Source organism: Macrobrachium nipponense, chromosome 31, assembly GCF_015104395.2.
Source record: "Macrobrachium nipponense isolate FS-2020 chromosome 31, ASM1510439v2, whole genome shotgun sequence".
In the NCBI taxonomy this organism is placed as follows: domain Eukaryota; kingdom Metazoa; phylum Arthropoda; class Malacostraca; order Decapoda; family Palaemonidae; genus Macrobrachium; species Macrobrachium nipponense.
In genome coordinates, this window is record NC_061093.1 from 43,162,123 (window position 1) to 43,182,680 (window position 20,558).

At 45.1% G+C, this 20,558-nt stretch overlaps 1 protein-coding gene across 4 annotated transcripts in view; it reads left to right on the forward strand.

The window, feature by feature from the left end:
• LOC135206926 (uncharacterized) overlaps positions 1 to 20,558 on the forward strand; it is a 147,662-nt gene that overhangs the window by 20,880 nt on the left and 106,224 nt on the right. For all 4 annotated transcript variants that reach the window (XM_064238427.1, XM_064238426.1, XM_064238425.1 and 1 more), the window contains exon 2: positions 19,603 to 19,805. In XM_064238427.1, coding sequence (XP_064094497.1) covers positions 19,603 to 19,805 — 203 coding nt within the window. The remainder of the gene's footprint in view (positions 1 to 19,602; positions 19,806 to 20,558) is intronic.

Genomic DNA, 20,558 nt, shown 5'->3' on the forward strand with positions numbered 1-20,558 from the left:
TACTCAAACAACCCCACTTCGACAGGTTTTTCACAAGAATACCCTCGCTCTGGGTCTGACTGCGTTCAGACTATCGAACGTCTGGTCAGAGCGAGGGGATATTCTAGAGAGGTGGCTAGTGCAGTGGCTAGAGCCAGAAGAACCTCCACAATCACGGTGTATCAGTCGAAGTGGGACAATTTCCGAATGTGTAAAAAACAGGAAAGTTCTTCATCCAGTACCTCTGTGACCCAAATCGCAGATTTCCTTCTTTACTTGAGGAGAGTTTACACTTGTCAGTTTCGACAATTAAAGGTTATAAGAGTATGCTAACCTCAGTGTTTAGACACAGGGATCTAGACATCTCGAATAACTTAGATCTGAGAGATCTAATTAGGTCGTTTGGGACGAAGAAACAATCAGAAGGCAGGCCACCTGCGTGGAACCTGGATGTGGTCTTGAAGTATTTAACTTCTAGCAAATTCGAACCGTTAGAGAATCCTCTCTGAGAGATCTTGCTAAGAAGACTATCTTTTTAGTAGCATTAGCAACTGCTAAAAGAGTTAGTGAGCTTCAGGCCATATCGAAGAAGGTGGGATGGAGACAAGGCAATGCAGTGTTTGTGCATTCCAAGAAGGTTTCTTGGCCAAGAATGAGGATTCAGCTAATCCTTGGCCAAGATCCTTTGAAGTTTTGGGTCTAGCTGAATTGGTCGGTAACGAGCAAGAAAGAGTTCTCTGCCCAGTGAGAGCGTTGAGATGTTATATGGAAAGAACAAGAGTTATCAGAGGGAGGTCTGATGCTCTGTGGTGTTCAGTTAAAGACCCCACTAGACCCATGACGAAGAACGCTCTAGCCTTCTTCATGAGAGAGTTAATTAAAGAGGCTCATATGTTGTGTGAAGAGCAGAGCTTTGGTATTTTAAAAGTGAAGGCTCATGAAGTCAGGGCAGTGGCGACTTCATTAGCGTTTTAAAAAGAATTTAGCCCTCAAGGAGATTATTGAATCAACATATTGGAGAACTAATTCAATATTTGCGTCTCATTATCTTAGGGAAGCGTTCAGACAACTTCGATAATTGTCAGACGCTAGGTCCATACGTGTCCTCGGGTACAGTATTGGGCAAAGGAGTTACTACCCCATAACCTTCTTGTAAGCTAGTTGTTTTTATTAGGTGATGGTGTTTGTGTTTTTGGTCGTCTGAGAAAAGGGTGCGGTACTTTTCTCAGTCGTGTTGGTATTATCTGGTGATGGTGTGTGTAGTTCAGGTAAATGATCTGTTACTAGCTTGAATGCCGTGGCATAAGAGGGCTGTAAGGATCTGTCAACACATTGGTCACGTTCCCCCAAAAAGATTTGTCAGTTCCAGTCTTAGCTTCTTCAACATACAGGACACTTCCTTGTTGAGAGCTACTAAGGTTTAAGCAGGCTTATAGCAGGACCTATGAAGTCAGCTACCTTAGCAGGTAAGGAACCTGGAGTTTTAAATAATATTTTTAATAATATTTTTAATACTCTAAGAATGTTGCTGTCCTTGACCCACCTCCAAATGTGTCAATCAGCTATATATATACCTGCAGGTAAGTGTCATACATTAAATGAAGTTTTTATGATAAAACAAAGTTTAATGTATACTTACCTGGCAGGTATATATAATTTAAATTCCCACCCAGCCTCCCCTCAGGGGACAGGGTTCAGAGAAATCTGGCCCAATTGGGAACGGTTCCTAGCGCTAGCGCCACGGTAACGGGGTGGTGGTTGCCTGAACTACTAATAGGTTACTAGCGATTGCCGCGAGTTTTTGAAAATTTCTGCCAGGTGGAACAGAGAATATAGCTATATATATACCTGCCAGGTAAGTATATACTTAAACTTTGTTTTATCATAAAAACTTCATTTTCTTGTGCTCGTGCTTTTTTGGATTTTATTCGTAATATCTACGATGGAACGCTCTGCCATTGCCACGGCTAAGTTAAGTAACTCATAAGTAACTTTTTACCATAGTTTTATCTTCCGGGTACCAGTATTTTCCTCTTAATAGGTCATATACGGTTCCCCGGTTGTCTCATGGCGGCCATGCCGTCTCGTAATTCCTTCCCCGGTCCTCCATACTGGGACTTCTTATCTTATGGGCTTACGTTATCACATTCATTGTTTTACATCGAGTTTTAGCTAGTTCAGCCCTCCTACCATTCTCTTAGCTTGGTATTTAGGGCTATTTTTATTATTTCCGGCCCAGCATCCCGGCTCTTGCTCTACATCGGCTATCGCTGGCTCCGAGTAGGCTCCTGTTTCTTGGAACAGTCTGCCTCCTCCTGGGCTTCTTTCTCTTTTACTAAAAGTGTCTCTTCCACCTTTCGATGTAATTTTATTTACTTATTTAGGGTGTTAGGCTAGCCTAGGTGCTTGTTCCATGTATTGGTACAGCTTGGTTCACGTGGCCCTACCACGGTTGTGTTGCTCGCGGCCTAGGCCACTTGCGGTCACGTGTTCCATAGCACCTTACCCTGCCCCTTCCCTCCCTCTCTGATATAGGGAGGAGCTGGGGGACCCCTTGGTTGTTATGACAACCTCATCGCCTTCTCTCACACTTTCGGAGGTGTCCAGGGGTCCTCTCAGCGGGGGGTATAGGGCGACCACTCTGAGGTACCGGGTCTCCATGCGGGTAGTCGGTGAGGCGGGGAGGAGTAGGCCAATCCCCTCCCCCCTTTTTCCCCCTTTTTTTCTTCCGCTCCCGCCGTGTTTCGCCGAGACCTTCCTCCTCCCCTCCCCAGTTGCTCAGCCACCTCCCTTACGATACGAAAGGAGCCTTCCGTCGCAGCCGGGGCACCTTTGGTTATAGGTTACTGGCTCCGCTAGCGGGCAGGGTGGGCTCTACGAGTGGTCGGTTGCTTGCCTACTATCCTTATATCTCTCCCCCGCTACCGGAAGGGAGCTTACCCTTACCTACGCACTTTCTTCTAGTAGACGGGCGGAGAGAAGTTGTTTTATTTTTGTTATTTTAAGGATATATACCCTAATTATAAGATATTTTACAATGAATTGTGTATTATTATTATTATTATTTTATCACCATCCCCGCCATTTTCCGTCGTGGTTTCCATTACCACCACTCCTAGTTGGTTGATTCTTGTGCTTCCGCCATCGGCGGAGCCATAGCCTATCTTCCAACCTGGTTACCACACGTATTTTGGCGGGGCTCTGGTTTTATCTAACTTTATCGCTCCGGCACCAGCGGAGCATATGTTAGGCTGTAAGTGTTTACTTGGTACTCATGTACTTTTCACTTACAGGCTACCAACTGCCAGGTCCCAGCCCTGTAATGCGACGCTTTACGACCCCTGTGGACATGACGAGTGCAGGTCCCACGCCCCCTTGTGCCACGTCGTTCAACGAGTTGATCGTCTGGCACCCTGAAGCCTGCGCCATATGCTACGACCTAGTCGGTCAGCTGGGAGATGGGGTAAGTCCATTATAGACTTACTTATGATTTTACTAAAAACAAATTCTAGTCGTAAGTTTGTTAACCCCGTTCCACAATTGGCAGCTAATCTCACCTTTCTTTTCAGGCTAGCGGTGTGAGGGAAGTCGCCCAACCCTCGCCACCCCTGAAAGCGTGGGTGGCGGCTTTGGGAAAAACGCCGCCAAGGGCCAGCCCTACATTTTGGATAGGAAGCTGGCCATCCAGATCTTCCCCGCGGGCAAGTCGACGGGTTACGTCGACCCCTTGTCCGCTGCCCCACTGATAGCCTCCATCCAGCAAGAACTCCAGCAATCGTTTGGGGTCGTAGCCTCACAGGAGTCGGTTCCGGACGTCGCTGCCCTGGACTTAACCTAGAGCCCATGGCGGTAGGTGGGGAGGATTTGTTGGTTGAGGTAGGTATGTCGGGCGCCCAAGGTCTTTCCTTGGGCGCTCCTGGATCTTTCTCCTGTCCCCTCTTCTTCCGCTTCTTTCCAAGGCTTTGCGGGATCCGAGATCCCTATTCGCTCTCGCTCTCTCTGTACCTCCTAAGGAGAAGGGAAAGAGAGAACCGAAGACCTTATCTAAGTCGACTTCTAGGAAGTCGTCTTCGTCTTCTTCGGCTAGGAAGTCGTCGACTTCCTATGCCGATGCGGTGAAGACAAAGCCGGGCTCTTCCCAATCGAAGAGCTCCAGAAGCAAGGCTTCGAAGGAGAAGGCTCGCACTCCCAACCGAGTCACTGCCTTCTCCCGCCTCCGCTGCTTCCACTCCGCTATGCCGGCAGGGGTAGCAAGCACCAGCACCTGCGATCCCTCTACTGTCTCAGCAGGGGTGATGGAACAGGTGGGCGTGCTAGTAGGCTCCCAAATCTCCGCACTGGGAACGCGGTTCGAGCAGATGTTTGCCCAATTGTCAAACAGTCTGTCTCAAACTGGACAGTCAATCCAGGATCTCTCTAATAGAATGAGAGAGAATGAGGACCGAGTAGCTGGGCTAGCTCAGGCTCCTCCCCCAGTCTCCCCTGCATCTAGCACGGGGATTCTTCAACTTCCACCTTATGACTCCTTGCCAGCTTTCTCTATGGAGAACCCATGGAGAGTAGCTGCCCTACGCTCCATTCAAGGATGGAATGATTTCTATCCCCGAGTGTGGAACTCGAAGGATTGAGGACTTCGAGTTCTACCCTCCGGGTCTGTCGCAGCCTTTCATCGGGTATGCTAGGCTGACGCCAACGGCTCTCACGAGAGAAGACAAAATCTCTAAGGAGTCAGTTCTTTACAGTAGAGATCACGCCCAGCGGGAATGGGTTCACTGCCTTGAGGACTGGGAGTGTACTAACACTAAACTCCAGGCCTACAAGAGTCCCTTCACTATTTTCGCGACGGAAGAGGAGGTCTCTCTTCCGTTCGCCACGAAATTGGTGGAGAAGTCTCTTCAGGCAGTCCTCAAGGATGAGCCCATTCCACAGTTGAGGGAGGCGGAGTCTACTTCTCCTCTCTTCCCCCCGCCTTCGGAAAGAATTGTTGGGGGCAAAACCTGGGGGGGGGGCCTAAGGGTTTACATTCACGCTGGGTAAACTCAAGCCGGACTGCGCCATGGACCAGTTCGGTGGAGAAGTTACCTAGGCTGCCGGATTCCCTAATCCAAGCAGAGTTCGATGCGCGAACTAGGTTTGGCAGGTCCCTCAATTCCCTCATCATTACAGAAATGGCTGCTCTTTCCTACGCTACGGAACCGCTGTTCAAGATTCTGGCGAAATCTCAGTTTCAGACGGTTCTGACGGACGCTTTTGACTTCTTCCAGGCTAGGAGGAACTGCCGGAAGCATGTCCTTCAAGAGTGCACAATCAGGCATGAGCCTAATAGACTCTTGGCTGCAAGCATGTGGGGAGCGGATCTCTTCCCAGAGTCCGCAGTGAACGAGGTCCCGACCACGAGCTGCTAGACTCAACCAGAGCCTTTAGAGCTAGGTGGGGTATTTCCTCAAAGAGGAAAACAGGAATCCGTTCCCACTGCTGGCAAGAAACCAAAGAAGGCTGGTAAGAGGTTCCAGCCTTATAAAAAACTCCAACAACAGCAGCAATTTGTGCAGGCAGTCCCAGTTACCCAACAGGGACAACCTTCCACCTCTAAACAGAACCAACCTTTCCTCCTGGTGCCCCAGCAATCTCAACCATCCACTTCCTACGCTATCTCGCCGGCCTTCAACCCTGCTTATGAGGCTCAAGGCTACTCTCGAGAGGTAGGGCGAGAGGTTACTTTCGTCAGCGTGGCGCAGGAAGGGGCACGAGGAGTAGACAGTTCAGAGGAGGGCGTGGTGGCCATCCCGCCCATCAGCAATGAGGCTCCCCAGGTAGGAGGGAGGCTGTTCCTCTTCCGCCACAGGTGGGGGTTCAGCAATTGGGCACAGAGCATAGTGTCCAAAGGATTAGGCTGGAGTTGGATCAAAGATCCCCCTCCAATCAAATCATTTCATCAGGTACCGTCAAAGGAATTGATAGATTACGCGGAAGAACTCCTTCAGAAAGGAGCTATTGCGAGAGTCAAACATCTAAAATTTCAAGGGCGCTTATTCAGCGTGCCAAAGAAAGGCTCAACAAAAAGAAGGGTAATCTTAGACTTGTCAAAGCTAAACTCTTTCATTCGCTGCGACAAGTTCAAGATGCTTACCCTCTCGCAAGTAAGGACCTTACTTCCGCGTGGAGCCGTCACATGCTCCATCGATCTTACAGACGCATACTATCATATCCCTATAGCCAGGCACTTCCGCCCATTCCTAGGATTCAGGCTAGGGAATCAGACATTCTCATTCAAAGTGATGCCCTTCGGTCTGAATGTAGCCCCCAGGGTATTCACAAAGATAGCAGAAGTGGTTGTACAACAATTGAGAGCTCAGGGAATCAGGTAGCGGCATACCTCGACGATTGGTTGATCTGGGCACCAACAGTCGAGGAATGTCTCGAAGCTACCAAAAAGGTAGTTCACTTTCTGGAACATCTGGGGTTCCAGAATAACAAAACGAAATCCAGACTTACTCCGGAATCTCGTTTTCAGTGGCTAGGAATCCAATGGGATTTGTCTTCCCACAATCTATCAATTCCAGTGGCCAAACGGAAGGAAATAGCAAACCAGGAGAGAATCCTAGGGTCTCTTCAGTTTGCTTCGGTAACAGATATCCTTCTGAAAGCAAGGCTGAAAGATATAAATCGAATTTGGCGGTCAAAAGCAAACTCCAAATATCGAGACAAGTTGTCAGTAATTCCACAGATCCTTCGCAACCAACTACGGCCTTGGTCAAAAGTAAAGAACTTAGCCAAGAAAGTACCCCTTCAATATCCCCTCCCAGTGCTAACCATTCACACGGATGCATCCCTGTCCGGGTGGGGGGGATACTCTCAGTTCAAACAGGTTCAGGGGACTTGGTCAGTTCAATTTCGCCAGCTCCACATAAACGTGTTGGAAGCAATGGCAGTATTTCTTACTCTGAAGAGACTTCTTCCCCCGAAGAAGTCTCATCTAAGGCTAGTTTTGGACAGTGCAGTGGTAGTTCATTGCATCAACAGAGGAGGGTCCAAATCCAAACATGTGAACCATGTCATGATAGCCATCTTTGCATTAGCAAACAAACACAAATGGCATCTGTCTGCCACTCACCTGGCAGGAGTAAGAAATGTGATAGCAGACGCTCTGTCCCGGTCAGTTCCTCTGGAATCAGAGTGGTCTCTGGACGTCGGGTCATTCCAGTGGGTAAGCCGGAGAGTCCCAGGTCTCCAAGTGGATCTCTTCGCCTCACAGCGAACCACAAGCTCCCTTGCTATGTGGCCCCCAACCTGGACCCTCTGGCTTATGCCACGGACGCCCTGTCGTTAGATTGGAATCAGTGGAGGAATTTATGTTTTTCCTCCAGTTAATCTTCTCTTGAAAGTCCTAGACAAAACTAAGGTCTTTCAAAGGGATAGTAGCTCTGATTGCACCGGACTGGCCCAGAGCAACTGGTATCCTCTTCTCTTGGAATTGGGTCTCCGACCTCAACGGATCCCCAATCCCAAACTATCACATCAGTACAAATGAGGACTGTGTTCGCTTCCTCAGGAACTCTCCAGACCCTAACTTTATGGACTTCATGAAGTTTGCGGCTAATAAAGATGCTGACATTGATCCACAGAATATTCTCTTCCTAGAATCAGATAAGAGAGAGTCAACCATTAGACAATATGACTCAGCTGTTAAAAAATTAGCATCTTTCTTGAAAGAATCGAACACTACAACCATGACAGTTAATTTGGCTATATCCTTTTTCAGATCCTTATTTGAAAAAGGTTTAGCTGCTAGCACGATTACCACTCATAAATCGGCTTTGAAGAAAATCTTTCAAGTAGGTTTTCAGATAGATTTGACTGAATCTTATTTCACATCTATCCCTAAAGCCTGTGCTAGACTTAGACCTTCCCAGAGGCCTACTACAGTTTCATGGTTCTTAAATGACGTCCTCAAACTAGCTTCAGATACTGACAACTCATCTTGTACATTCATAATGCCCTCCTGAGGAAGACATTATTCTTATTAAGCCTAGCCTCAGGAGCTAGAATTTCAGAACTGTCGGCTCTATCCAGGGATGCGGGTCATGTGGAATTCCTCCCATCAGGAGAAGTTCTACTTGCTCCGGATCGTAGCTTTTTAGCCAAAATGAAGATCCTCTTGCAAGGTGGGCCCTTGGAAGGTTATCCCACTTCCACAGGATCCTTCTCTCTGCCCAGTATCAACTCTTAGAGCCTTTCTATCTCGTACTTCTTCTAGATCCTCAGGTGCTCTCTTATGAGAGAAAAAGTGGTACTTTATCAGTTAAAGGCATTAGACAGCAAATCCTTTACTTCATTAAACAAGCCAACCCTGAGTCATTCCCAAAAGCACATGATATCAGGGGAGTAGCCACCTCAATTAATTATTTTCAACATATGAACTTTGAGGATCTTAGAAAGTATACTGGATGGAAATCCCCGACAGTCTTTAAACGGCATTATTTAAAGTCCCTTGGAATCTTTAAAGTTTCAGCAGTAGCAGCGGGAAACATAGTTTCCCTGTAAACTGTTTAGTAGTTGTAGTATAGATCCAGGTCTCCTTTCTACCTACATCAACCAACATGCCTCACCCTATCGTCAGGCTACTCAACATCATAGCCTTAGCCGTTGTATCATATAGTGGTTTGTCCCTTATTTTTTCGCTAGGGACATCCACATTTGTACTGATATGTACTTCAGTGTACCTACCCTTATTTTTATGCTAGGGTAGGACACAATATGTTTGTATATATTCACCATTTTATGTTAATGATGAACTTCAGTCACAATGTGTTTGTATATATTTTGGAATATTTGTATTGATGATGGATTTCAGTGTCCCTACCCTTATTTTTATGCTAGGGTAGGACACATGGGTGTATATATTTTGGAATTTTGTATTTTTGTTAAGTAAATCCCAATTTTTTCCTTATTTTACATGCATCTTTGTAATTTACTTTAATTACCATTTAAGTACTTTAGATTACTAACATTTTATTATTTTTACTATTAAATAAGTTAGTTTAAGTGCTTAATTTGTATGCTGTAATTGATTTACTTATATTATATCCATCATTTTAAATTGTTTTTCATTGTTCCCTTTTCCATCTTGTCTGTTTCTCTGGTACTCTTTCATAGGCCGACACGAGCTGAGCCCAGAAAAGGGATTTTGACGAAGGAAAAATCTATTTCTGGGTGATTGGCTCGTGTCGCCCTATGAAACCCCCCCTTTTTTATAGTTTGTTTTCCCCCCTTGCAGGACAAGATGTATTTAACTGTTTTTATTTAGGATGTCCGCTAGGGGCGCTGCTGTCCGTGGCGTCCTCTAGTAGTAGTAGTAGAGGCTGCATCGCCCGTTGGTATCAGCTCTCTCTTGGGGGGATTCTGACAGGAAGTTCTAATTGGTGTTTGGCTCGTGGTAGTGTTCCACACTCGCCCCTTTATCATACCGACACTTCTTTTTAAGAGTGAGCGAGTCAGTTTTACTGACATTTTCTTAATTTTGTTTTTCTCTGGTAATTTAGGCTAATTTTACCTAGAAAGAATGATATTAAGGATACTTCATAGGGCGACACGAGCCAATCACCCAGAAATAGATTTTTCCTTCGTCAAAATCCCTTTTCCTAACTGCTCTGCGACGGCGAAGAGAGTTAGCGAGATCCAGGCTATAAGCAAGCATATTGGGTTTAAGAACCACAATGCTGTATGTTCTTTGAGCCCTACGTTCTTGGCAAAGAACGAAAACCCTTCCAACCCTTGGCGGAAGAACATTTGAAATCAAGGGTTTGACAGAAATAGTGGGGCGAGAACCAGAGAGTCCTGTGTCCTGTCAGGGCTCTCAAATTCTATTTAGAAAAGACAAAGGACTGTAGAGGCCCTTCTGGTAACTTGTGGTGCTCTGTCAAGAAGCCAATAACTTCCCATGTCGACAGAAACGCGCTTACTTCTTCTTGAGGGACACCATTAAGGAAGCTCATACCACATGCAGTGATAGTGATGATGAAGCTTTTAAAAGTGAACGCCCACGAGGTGAGGCTACTCGACCTCGGTAGCTTTTCACAAAAAATATGGCACTCAGTGACATTTTTAGTGCCACCTTTTGGCTGAGCAACTCTGTGTTCGCTTCGCACTACCTGCGGGAGGTGAAAGCAACATACGAATATTGCTATTCGTTTGGACCATATGTTGCTGCAGACACTGTTTTGGGGCAGGAGGTAGCACCCATCCTATCCTTTAGTGGTTAGGTGAGTTTTTTTAATACACATTGTGTGTTTTTGGTTGTGGGGTCGACCGCCTGAGGCGGATCTCCCTCCCTTTAGTCTAGTATAGTGGGACTTTCCTTTGGTAGACTAGGCCAGGTGGTGTTTTTATTACTTCGTTGCCCTCATGGTATGGTCAATGGTCTAGTCACATCGTGGTCACGCCCCCGTTGACAGATCATCTAGAGCGCACCAGCTATATAGGTCTCTACCTCGCTGGCAACTCTAGTAAAGCAGAAGCAGACTTGGGTGACAGTAATCACGAAGTCAGCTATGCTAACAGGTAAGGAACCAAGATATCAATTATCTGCATGTATATGTTTCCTAAAAATTCTATTCTGTCTCTTCCCACCACCAAAGGTGAGATTCAGCTATATATATATCTGACAGGTAAGTTTCATGAACAAAATGATATTGTATTGATACAATAAAGTTTGTTCATACTTACCTGGCAGATATGTATATTTTAAGTACCCACCCACCTCCCCTCAGGAGACATTGGAAATAAAAAATATGAATAGAAAATGGGAATGGTTCCTGATACCCGCCTCCCAGCGGCGGGAATGGGTACTAACCACCTGACTCCCACTGCGTGTGTCGTAAGTTTTTTAAATTCTGTCGGACTTCGGAAAATACAGCTATCTATTATATCTGCCCAGGTAAGTTATGAACAAACTTTATTGTATCATTACAATATCATGTTTTGGAAAAAGTGGGCCCCGTGCACGGTTGGGCATATTCACTTTCAACTTCCTGTTGTGGAAGATCCCCAAATTCATCATCCTGTGGAAGATACCTAAATTCCTTACCATTTTTTCTTATGCCATGATCGTTTGCATTTCCAGGATTTTAAGTACCAGCAGCTAAAATTTGAAAGTCATTGCATCTTTCTTTGGTTTTTGGTGTAGATAACTAGCCCCGCTCACTTTCGGCAAAGGAGGGAAACAACATAACGTAGCACTCCAGCTGCCAGCTTCTGATAAAGGTTGGGATCAGCAGCAAAATTTTTTGAAATTTGTAGGCTTTACTTGTTATCTTAAAGAAAGCTGTGAAGTATTTGGGATTCTTTTGATAGTGTTTCGGCATTTATTTAGTCAGGTTGTCATTAAAACTTTGAGGATTCTTGACTTAATTCTCACTGGGAATATGATCACTTGTACTGTAAAAAGAAAGAAAAAAAATCCGACTCCACTTGGTGTGCACTTCAAGAATGACGAAAAATTTTAAAAAATAATTTGTCAAATTATTCTGTAACTTGCAACCATGATGAAATTTTACAAATGATCCCACCCCACTTTCAAATGAAGGACGTGATAAGGGATGTGTTTGTACATATTATGGCTATTGAATGAGTAGGAGCTTTTCCATTAGTGTGTGCAGATCCAGGTCAAAATTATCAACTACTATTTGGAGAAGGCCACCCACCCACACGCTTAGCTGGACAAGTCGTTTGTACTTCACTGGCAGCATTAATTGCATCTGATTTGCAAAAGTGTGTCATTTCATCATTGTTGCATAGTATCTTGGAAAACCCTTTAGCTGACAAGATTACAAGGTCATGACATTTACAGAAATATAAGGCAACTCAGAATGACCAACATTTGAGCTGCCACCTTACTCCAAATATTTGCCATACACTCCACATTTGCTTCCAATTCTGGGCCACCTCCTTAATGACTGTTATGACGCTTCAATCGGTTCCTTTGTTCATGCATTCAGATGCTCTCACATTACTGCATCCCTCTAAACCTCTGCTTGGTGTGTGTGAAATCTCTGCCTGCAGTCTACATGATATCTAACTTGAGCTGCATGGAGATCGCTCACTGCACCTTCTAGACGAATTCAGACGTTGTCAGCAAAGTTATCTTTTTCTTTCATCACATTTTCTCATAATAAAGTCCTTGACTGCCAGTGAAACTTTATCTTTCCATAAATACTCAGTTGCACGAAACATGTAAGCTGATTTTGTGTTTTCATACATTCAACTTCCCTGTCAGATATATACTTAGCTATAGACCCCGTCGTCCCCGACAGAAATTCGAATTTCGCGGCACACGCTACAGGTAGGTCAGGTGATCTACCACCCTGCCGCTGGGTGGCAGGAATAGGAACCATTCCTGTTCTCTAACCAGATTTTCTCTTATCGCCGGTTCTAGTAACGTCGTTGCTAGTTCCTCCTGACTTTGACTTTCGTTTTTCATCGCCGTTGATCTTCTGGACTGATTATTTGGTGACGTATTGGATCTCTGGCTTGGCATACGCTTTTGTGGACTGTTATTTGGATTTTGGTTTGGAATTTTCTTGAAATGTCTGACTCTAGTTATACATTCAGTGTGTGTGTGAATGAGAGTTGTAGTGTGAGGCTACCGAAAGCTTCGGTAGATCCTCACACCGTATGTAAGCAGTGTAGAGGGAATGAATGTTCTGAATCTAACACTTGTGGTGAATGCGTAAATATGAATGAGGAGGAATGGAAGATTCTTAATTCCTATTTAAGGAAATTGGAGAGGGATAAGGCTAGAAAAGCCTCTTCCAAAAGTTTGAGTAGGTCTTTCTCTAACGAGCCAGTTAGTAGTTTAGCACCTGTCTCTCATTGAATTGTTGCTTCCTCCCATACAGCATTACCGCCTTCTCCCTTATCAGATACTGCAAGTTCGGTATCGGAGATTGCAAATTTGAAGGCTTCCCTCATGAGGATGGAATGCAAAATTAAGAATTTAGAAGGTAAGCAAAGTGCAGTGGAAAGTGTTCCAGTGCATGGAGGGTGCGTCTGATCGGCTCTGTCTCGCTCCCAGGCCTAGACCTCTTCCAAGCTCCCAAGCCCAGAGGAGAAGGAATGTCAAAAGCCGTACGGAGGTTTCAGAGAATCCCCACCGGTCAGGTGTCCCCTCGGCAGGATCTGTAGTAACGTCCCAGACTGCCAAGGATAGCCATTGGAAAGGCATCCTAAAACAGTGTTTCTCGTCTTCCGATTCATCAGCTAAACGAGGATGGAGTTCAGACAATCTATCGAGACCTTCCAAAAGATTGTGGAAGTCTCCTGCTTTGGATTCGAGCCTGGAAAGTTTTCCGGAGGACTCTCCACCTGAGAAAAAGAGAAAAGCTCCTTCTTCATCAAAACCTCCTTCCCCTCGATCGGATAAGGAGGAAGAGGATGCAGCAACGAAGATCCTTATCGAAATGCAACAACAAATCTCGTCATTGGTAGGAGTATTAAGGAAGGACCCTCCTTGGAGAAAGGACCGTTTCCTTCCTATTAAGAGATCCCGTCCAGCAAGAGTACACAAGACTCCAGACTCAGAGAGCTCGGAGGAATATGGTCCGATACGGACAGAGCCTTCCAGGCGCAAGGCGCCAGCCAGGCTCCAGGCGCCCTGCCAGGCTCCAGGCGCCTGCCAGGCGCGAGGCTCCAACCAGGATTGATGATCCATCCAGGCGCGAGGCGTCTGCCAGGCTCCAGGCGCCTGCCAGGCGCCAGGATCTCCAGCTTCATCAGATATGGGGATAGAAATTGACCAGGAGGCTCCTCTTTGGGACTTTTCACAGGATCAGCTTTCGCCTGACAGGGACGCAAGATGTCGCAGAGGCGGCCGTCGCCCTTGTCAGGATGTTGCTGAGACTGTGAGAGGTCTTTCGCAAGTACAACCATTCTCCTGATAGGGACGCTAGTTGTTGCACAGGCAGCCGTCGTCCTTGTCAGGATGGTTCTGATGTGAAAGAGGGCATTTTGCAGGATCAGCCTTCTTCTGAATGGGGCTCAAGATGTCGCACAGGCGGCCGTAGCCCTTGTCAGGTTAGAACCGGGACTGCTAAAAGCCCTTCACCTTGCGAAAGGAGGCGTCTCCTCCGGTTGCTCATTCTTCTCCTAATTTAACTGGACAGGAAATGGAAGATATATCAGACTCGGAAGCCAATAAGGGGGCAGGTCTCTCAGATTATAAGACCTTAGCAGCCCTTTTATTGAGAGAATTCGGCGAGTCTCTGAGTCCTGCCGCCCCGCCTTCTCCTCATTCGTTGTTTACTAGTACGAGGACATCAAAATCATCCTCCTTTTTGAAATGCAAGCCAACCTTTCCATGAAGAGAGCTTTGCAATCGTTAGGAAATTGGCTCGGATCCAAAGAGGAAGCGGGGAAGACTGTGTTTACCTGCCCTCCTTCCAGACTTTCGGAGAGGAGAGGGATATGGTATAATACAGGAGAAACGATGGGACTCGCCCTCCCGGCTCTTCGGCGGACGCAGACTTCTCCACACTGGTGGACTCTTCAAGGAGACATGCACTTCCATCTGCTAAGACTACTTGGACAATGTCAGAAATGGACCATCTCCTCAAGGGAGTATTCCATGTCTTGGAAGTTTTTAACTTCCTAGACTGGTCCCTTGGGGCTTTGGTTTGGCCAGAAAACACAGGATCCTGTTTTTATTTTTAGAACCCAAAGTCCTACACAGTGTATTGGCCTGCATGGATAAGGCGGTCCAAGATGGATCGGGGGAAGTGGCATCCCTATTCGGAGCAGGAATCCTTAAAAAGAGGGCTGTATTCAGCTCCTTCTTGACGAAAGGGGTCTCGCCTGTTCAGAGGTCTTCCCTTCTATATGCACCTCTTTCTAAGCAGCTTTTCCCTTCTCAGTTAGTGAGATATTTCTCACTCGCTTACTGAGAAGGCGACGCAAGATTTGCTAGTCCAGTCAGCAAAGAAGACAAGACCAGCTGTTCCTGCTGTGAAGAGGGAGTCAGGAACCCTCAGCCGCCCTTTCGAGGGAGTTCAACGGGTCGATCCTCTAGAAAGAGAAGAGCAGAGAGAAGAGGAAGGTCTTCTGCCTTTAGACCAACCAAGAAGACAAAATGAGATACCAGTCCTCCAAACACCAGTAGGAGCCAGACTTCTGAAGTTTTCAGAGGCGTGGGCCTTGAGACAAGCAGATTCTTGGTCTCTTGCGATAGTAAAGAAAGGATATCTCATCCCCTTCAGAGACAGACCTCCATTGATGTCGACACCGAGGGAGCTGTCTGCAAGGTACAAAGATCCTACCAAGAGGGAAATCCCTGTTAGTACATCTTGTACAACAAACGTTGGAGAAAGAGGCCATCGAACCAGTGCAGGATCCGCACTCCCAGGGCTTTTACAATAGACTGTTTCTCGTTCCGAAAGCCTCGGGGGGGGGGGGGGGGTTGGAGGCCTGTGCTGGACGTGAGCGCATTGAACCGTTTCCAGGGGAAGAACAAAGTTCTCTATGTAGATTTTCAACTCGGTACTTGCGGCTCTGCGTTCAGGAGATTGGATGGTCTCCCTCGACCTGCAGGACATTTAATTTTCACGTTCCCCTACATCCTGCATCAAGGAAATACCTGCTATTCATGGTACAGGGCAGGATTTTCCAGTTCTGGGCTTTGTGCTTCGGCCTCTCGACGGCTCAAGTGTTTACGGCATTGATGAGGAACGTAACAAGATGGCTACATCTGAAGGGGGTGAACATATCACTCTACTTAGACGACTGGCTCATAAGAGCAAGATCGAAACAACAGTGTTTGGAGGACTTGGAAACGACTCTGGATCTTGTAAGATCCCTCGGATTGCTTGTGAACCTCGAGAAATCTCAGATGATCCCCAGCCAGGACATTGTTTATCTGGGGATTCGGATGGATTCTCGGGGTTTTCGAGCGTTTCCATCACAAGAAAGGATTGCTCGAGGCTTGGAAAAAGTCTCAGCCTTCCTAGAGAAAGAGCGAAGCTCAGCGAGGGAATGGCTCAGTCTTCTGGGCACCCTTTCGTCGCTGGAGCAGTTAGTTTCTCTAGGGAGGCTGCACATGAGACCTCTGCAGTTCTACCTGAAGAAAATGTGGAACCGGAAGGCAGGAGAACTTGCGGATTCTTTTCCTCTGCAACAGGAGATCAATTGCCCTTCTCATGGATTGGTCGGGCATAGATGCTTACGCCTTTCCCCCATTCAAGCTACTGGGGGGGAAGTGTTCAGAAAGTTTGTGTCCTCGGAAGGACGAGGATGACACTCATCGCTCCCTTTTGGCCCGCTCGAGACTGGTTCACAGAGGTACTGGAATGGACGGTGGACTTCCCCAGATCTCTTCCCGAAAGGACAGATCTGCTCAAAAAACCCCACTTCGAGAGGTTTCACAAAAACCTCCACGCTCTCTCCCTGACTGCCTTTTGACTATCGAAAGACTGGTCAGAGCGAGAGACTTTTCTCGGAAAGCTGCAAGAGCAATTGCCAGAGCACGCAGGTCCTCTACCATGCGGATCTACCAATCTAAGTGGGAAGTCTTCTGTAGATGGTGTAAGGCGAAGAAGCTGTCCTCCTCCAATACCTCTGTGACCAACATTGCCGATTTTCTTCTATACCTGAGAGAAGAATCTCATTTGGCAGTTTCCACAATAAAGGGATACAGAAGCATGCTATCTGCTTTATTCAGGAATAGGGGCCTGAACATAGAGGAAAACAAAGATCTTCATGACCTTATACGGTCTTTTGAGACCTCCAAATCAAAATCTTCACTTCCTCCTAGCTGGAATCTAGATGTGGTTTTGAAGTTCCTCACATCAGATAAGTTCGAGCCCCCCATCAAGCATCGTTCAGGGTACATTACGAGAAAACAAAAATGCATTTTTCTCTTGGCTCTCGCAACTGCCAAGAGAGTCAGTGAGCTGCAGGCATTAGACTCACGCGTGGGTTTTAAGGGAGACTCTGCAGTTGTCTCTTTTCAACCTTTATTTTTAGCCAAAAATGAGAACCCTTCTAGACCTTGGCCCAGAAGTTTTGAGGTTAAAGGACTTTCTCAGCTTGTGGGGAGGGAACTGGAAAGGTCTCTCTGTCCGGTTAGAACCTTAAAATTTTATCTTCAGAAGAAGCAACTGTAGGGTTGCAATCAGTCTGGTGTGCGGTGAAGGGCCCTAAGAGACCTATGTCAAAAAACGCTCTAGAGTTTTTCGTCAGGAATGTGATTACTGAAGCACACATGAAATGCCAAAGTGAATCCTTTGAAACGCTAAGAGTGAAAGCGCATGAGGTACGTGCAGTTGCAACATCGCTATCTTTCAACAAAAGCATGTCGATGAAAAATATCTTAGCAGCGACGTACTGGAGATGCAACTTGGTGTTTGCCTCCCATTATTTAAAAGATGTGAGAGTGACATACGAGAAATGCTTCTCTCTGGGTCCTTATGTATCAGCGGATACCGTGCTGGGAAAAGGAGATAAGACTGATCCTTAACATTTTTTGTTTTGTTTTTAGTTTAAAAAGAATTTGGTGTTGAGTTTTAAGGTTGTTTGAAAGGTGGTTGGGGATAACTCCTTTCAATCTTAGTGCTAATCCACGGTTAGGATCGGGTGATCGGGATCGGTGTTGTACTCCTTGATTATGCCATTAGGCATAGGTGTATTGTCATGTAAGTGGATAAGACCCCATCGACAGTCCCACAAGAACTCTTAGCCATAGGTCACATCCTCGCTGAGGCTCTTGAGGCGAAGCAGACTTCTAAGCAGTAGTTATGAAATCTTCCGCCTAAACAGATAGGAACCAAGGTTTTTTTTATATATTACCTACAACGCATGTTGTTTACCTGTCTAATCAGTAATTAGCTGTCTCTTATCCCCCGCCAAAGGTGCCAATCAGCTAAGTATATATCTGACAGGGAAGTTGAATGTATGAAAATGATATTGTTGTTTTACAATGAAGTTTCATACATACTTACCTGGCAGATATATACGATTAAATGGCCCACCCAGCCTCCCCTCAGGAGACAGGTGGAAGAGAAAATCTGGTTAGAGAACGGGAATGGTTCCTATTCCTGCCACCCAGCGGCAGGGCGGTAGATCACCTGACCTACCTGTAGCGTGTGCCGCGAAATTCGAATTTCTGTCGGGGACGACGGGGTCTATAGCTAAGTATATATCTGCCAGGTAAGTATGTATGAAACTTTATTGTACAATAACAATATCATTTTTTTTTTTTTTTTGGGGGGGGGGGGGGTTTGTTGCATATCTGACCACAATAAATTTACCTCATTTTCGTCTAATGTGCTTGCCGTCTTGGGAATGTTTCATACTGTGGCATAATGTGGTACAAAATTTTTAGTGATAAAATACTATGAGAGTGTCTTCTTGTAAAAGATGTTGGGAGTTCTAATGTAAATAGTCTCCATATACCAAAACTGCTTTAATGATATACAAGATATGATCACCTCTTGGCAGGGTTTCTTGGTTTTTTTAGTCTTTGCATAGTGGAACTAAAAAAAAAAATGCCAAACTTCTTTCTTCTCCATTAGTATTACTATTTATACTTAGCAGTTGGAGGAAGTGTTTGATTTTTAGTCTTAAAATTCCTAATTGCTGAGATTTTAAAATCATCTAAGTTGACAGCAAAATGCCTTGACAGATCACCCGACAAGCAAATTTTAACTATGACTAAGTGAAAAATTTTTATGGAACAAACTTTTTACAGGAACTTAAGACTAGGCACTTAACATCTTCAGAAGGTAACTGCAACGCTTCAGATTTTTCTATGCAATCAAAAGTGTTCCAGAGCAAAGTTGGGACATATGCATTAGTACATGGCAGACCATGGGCAGTGGGGATCTTAGCCACTTTGTGTGCTGTTGCCACATCTGTCTGAGAAGGGTGAAGGAAAACCGGGTAACTGTTGCAGGCAAGGGAAAGAGCCCTTGTTCCTTCAATCCTTTAATACTTAATTGATCAAGACCAGTTTAGAAAGATTTCTTGATATTGGTAGATCTGTCTTACAGAGCCTAGGGGGTACCATAAGAGTAAACGCCATTCCATGATGACAGTGGGTACGCTATCAAAAGAGCAGTGTGCTACACTGTATTACTGAAATTTTCCAGGCCTCCAAGTGGGTTTTTATAAGAAAGAGACAAAGGTTTGTAGTTAAAATAATCTTGCTCAAGATGAAAATTGGAATACGTTGGATCCCCCATATTCAATCATGAAATTCATATAAAAATTGAGTATTTTGTGGATATTTCTTGTAGAATAATACTGCAAATATGAAACTTTCCCATGAATTTTGGGTATATAAGGTCCATAGAGAAATCTGCTAATGCATGGGTCCTGCGAATAGGGGTATCGACTGTATTCAAAATATGTACAAATTTGTAACACTAGTTCCGAACCGCCATCTTTATTCAATCGATAATTTATAACTGTACGAGAAAATACAAGTGAAGTTTTTGATATTGTAATGATCACCCTTTTTTTTTTTTTGTTCGAGACTATTGCGGGGCCTGAAACTTTTAATTTTTTCTTTTTTTCAAATTCAATAAAATTAAATAACTTTCTTCTTCATTGTTTTGAAATTTTTCAATGCTCAAGCAGAATGCAGTGTCAGGCTGTGGGCAGACCCAATTCCACCAGAAGACAGCCATATAGTCTCCTTCATACGTCGTAATGTTTTGGATGGTCCACAGGAGCATGTGTTGTACCCTGTAACGAAGAGTGACCTTGAAGGTGTGCCGTGGAGAAAAGTTAATGAATGGTACCGTATTCTAGCAGTCATCCAAAGAACATTTGCCAATTTGGTAAGCATACTTTTCCATCACTTCTGCTGGTAGAATAGTGGATGAAAGTTTTTTTTTTTATCAGTATTTATGTAATTTTCATAAAACCCATTATTTGAGATGAATCTTACCTACTGTTAAATTCAGCTATATCTCCCCGCCGATTAGGAGAGTCAGCATTCAAACAAAAAATTCGAATGGCTGCCCGGATGACTTGTCTAGAATACCTGTTCTCCACCAGGTGTGTTTCGAATGTTTTAGCTCGTCAGAATTCTCCTTGCCGCCATTGCGGCTAGGCGATTGTTGGTATAATATTAAGTTTGGCTGTTTTACACCTGTTTACGGTATTGTAATTTCATTTTCCTAGGATATCTTCCACCAGAAGTAAAACCAATAACATCAGGCTATGTAGGAATGTTTTGGTGTAACCAGGATGGTGAAATTGGAAGTTGATCTACATTCCTTTGTACTAGCAGGGGTACAGAGTGTGATTTTGGAACTACTAGATGTGAAGAATGTAGGGATTTGTTCTGAGAAATTTATGTCTGAATATTTTAGATATAGGAAAGACTGGAACTAATAGATTGCGAAAGCAATTGGTTAGATCAGGACTTAAACCTGTCAGGCTATCCCTACTCAGACTAGGCATTTTAGTAGGCTAGTATTGACTTCTATTGTAGCTCCAACTTCTGCTCCCCATTTGGTTCAGGAAAAGCGTAATGAGAAGTTAGAACGTTAACCTATTTTTAGTTCTAATACAATTTGAACTTAGTT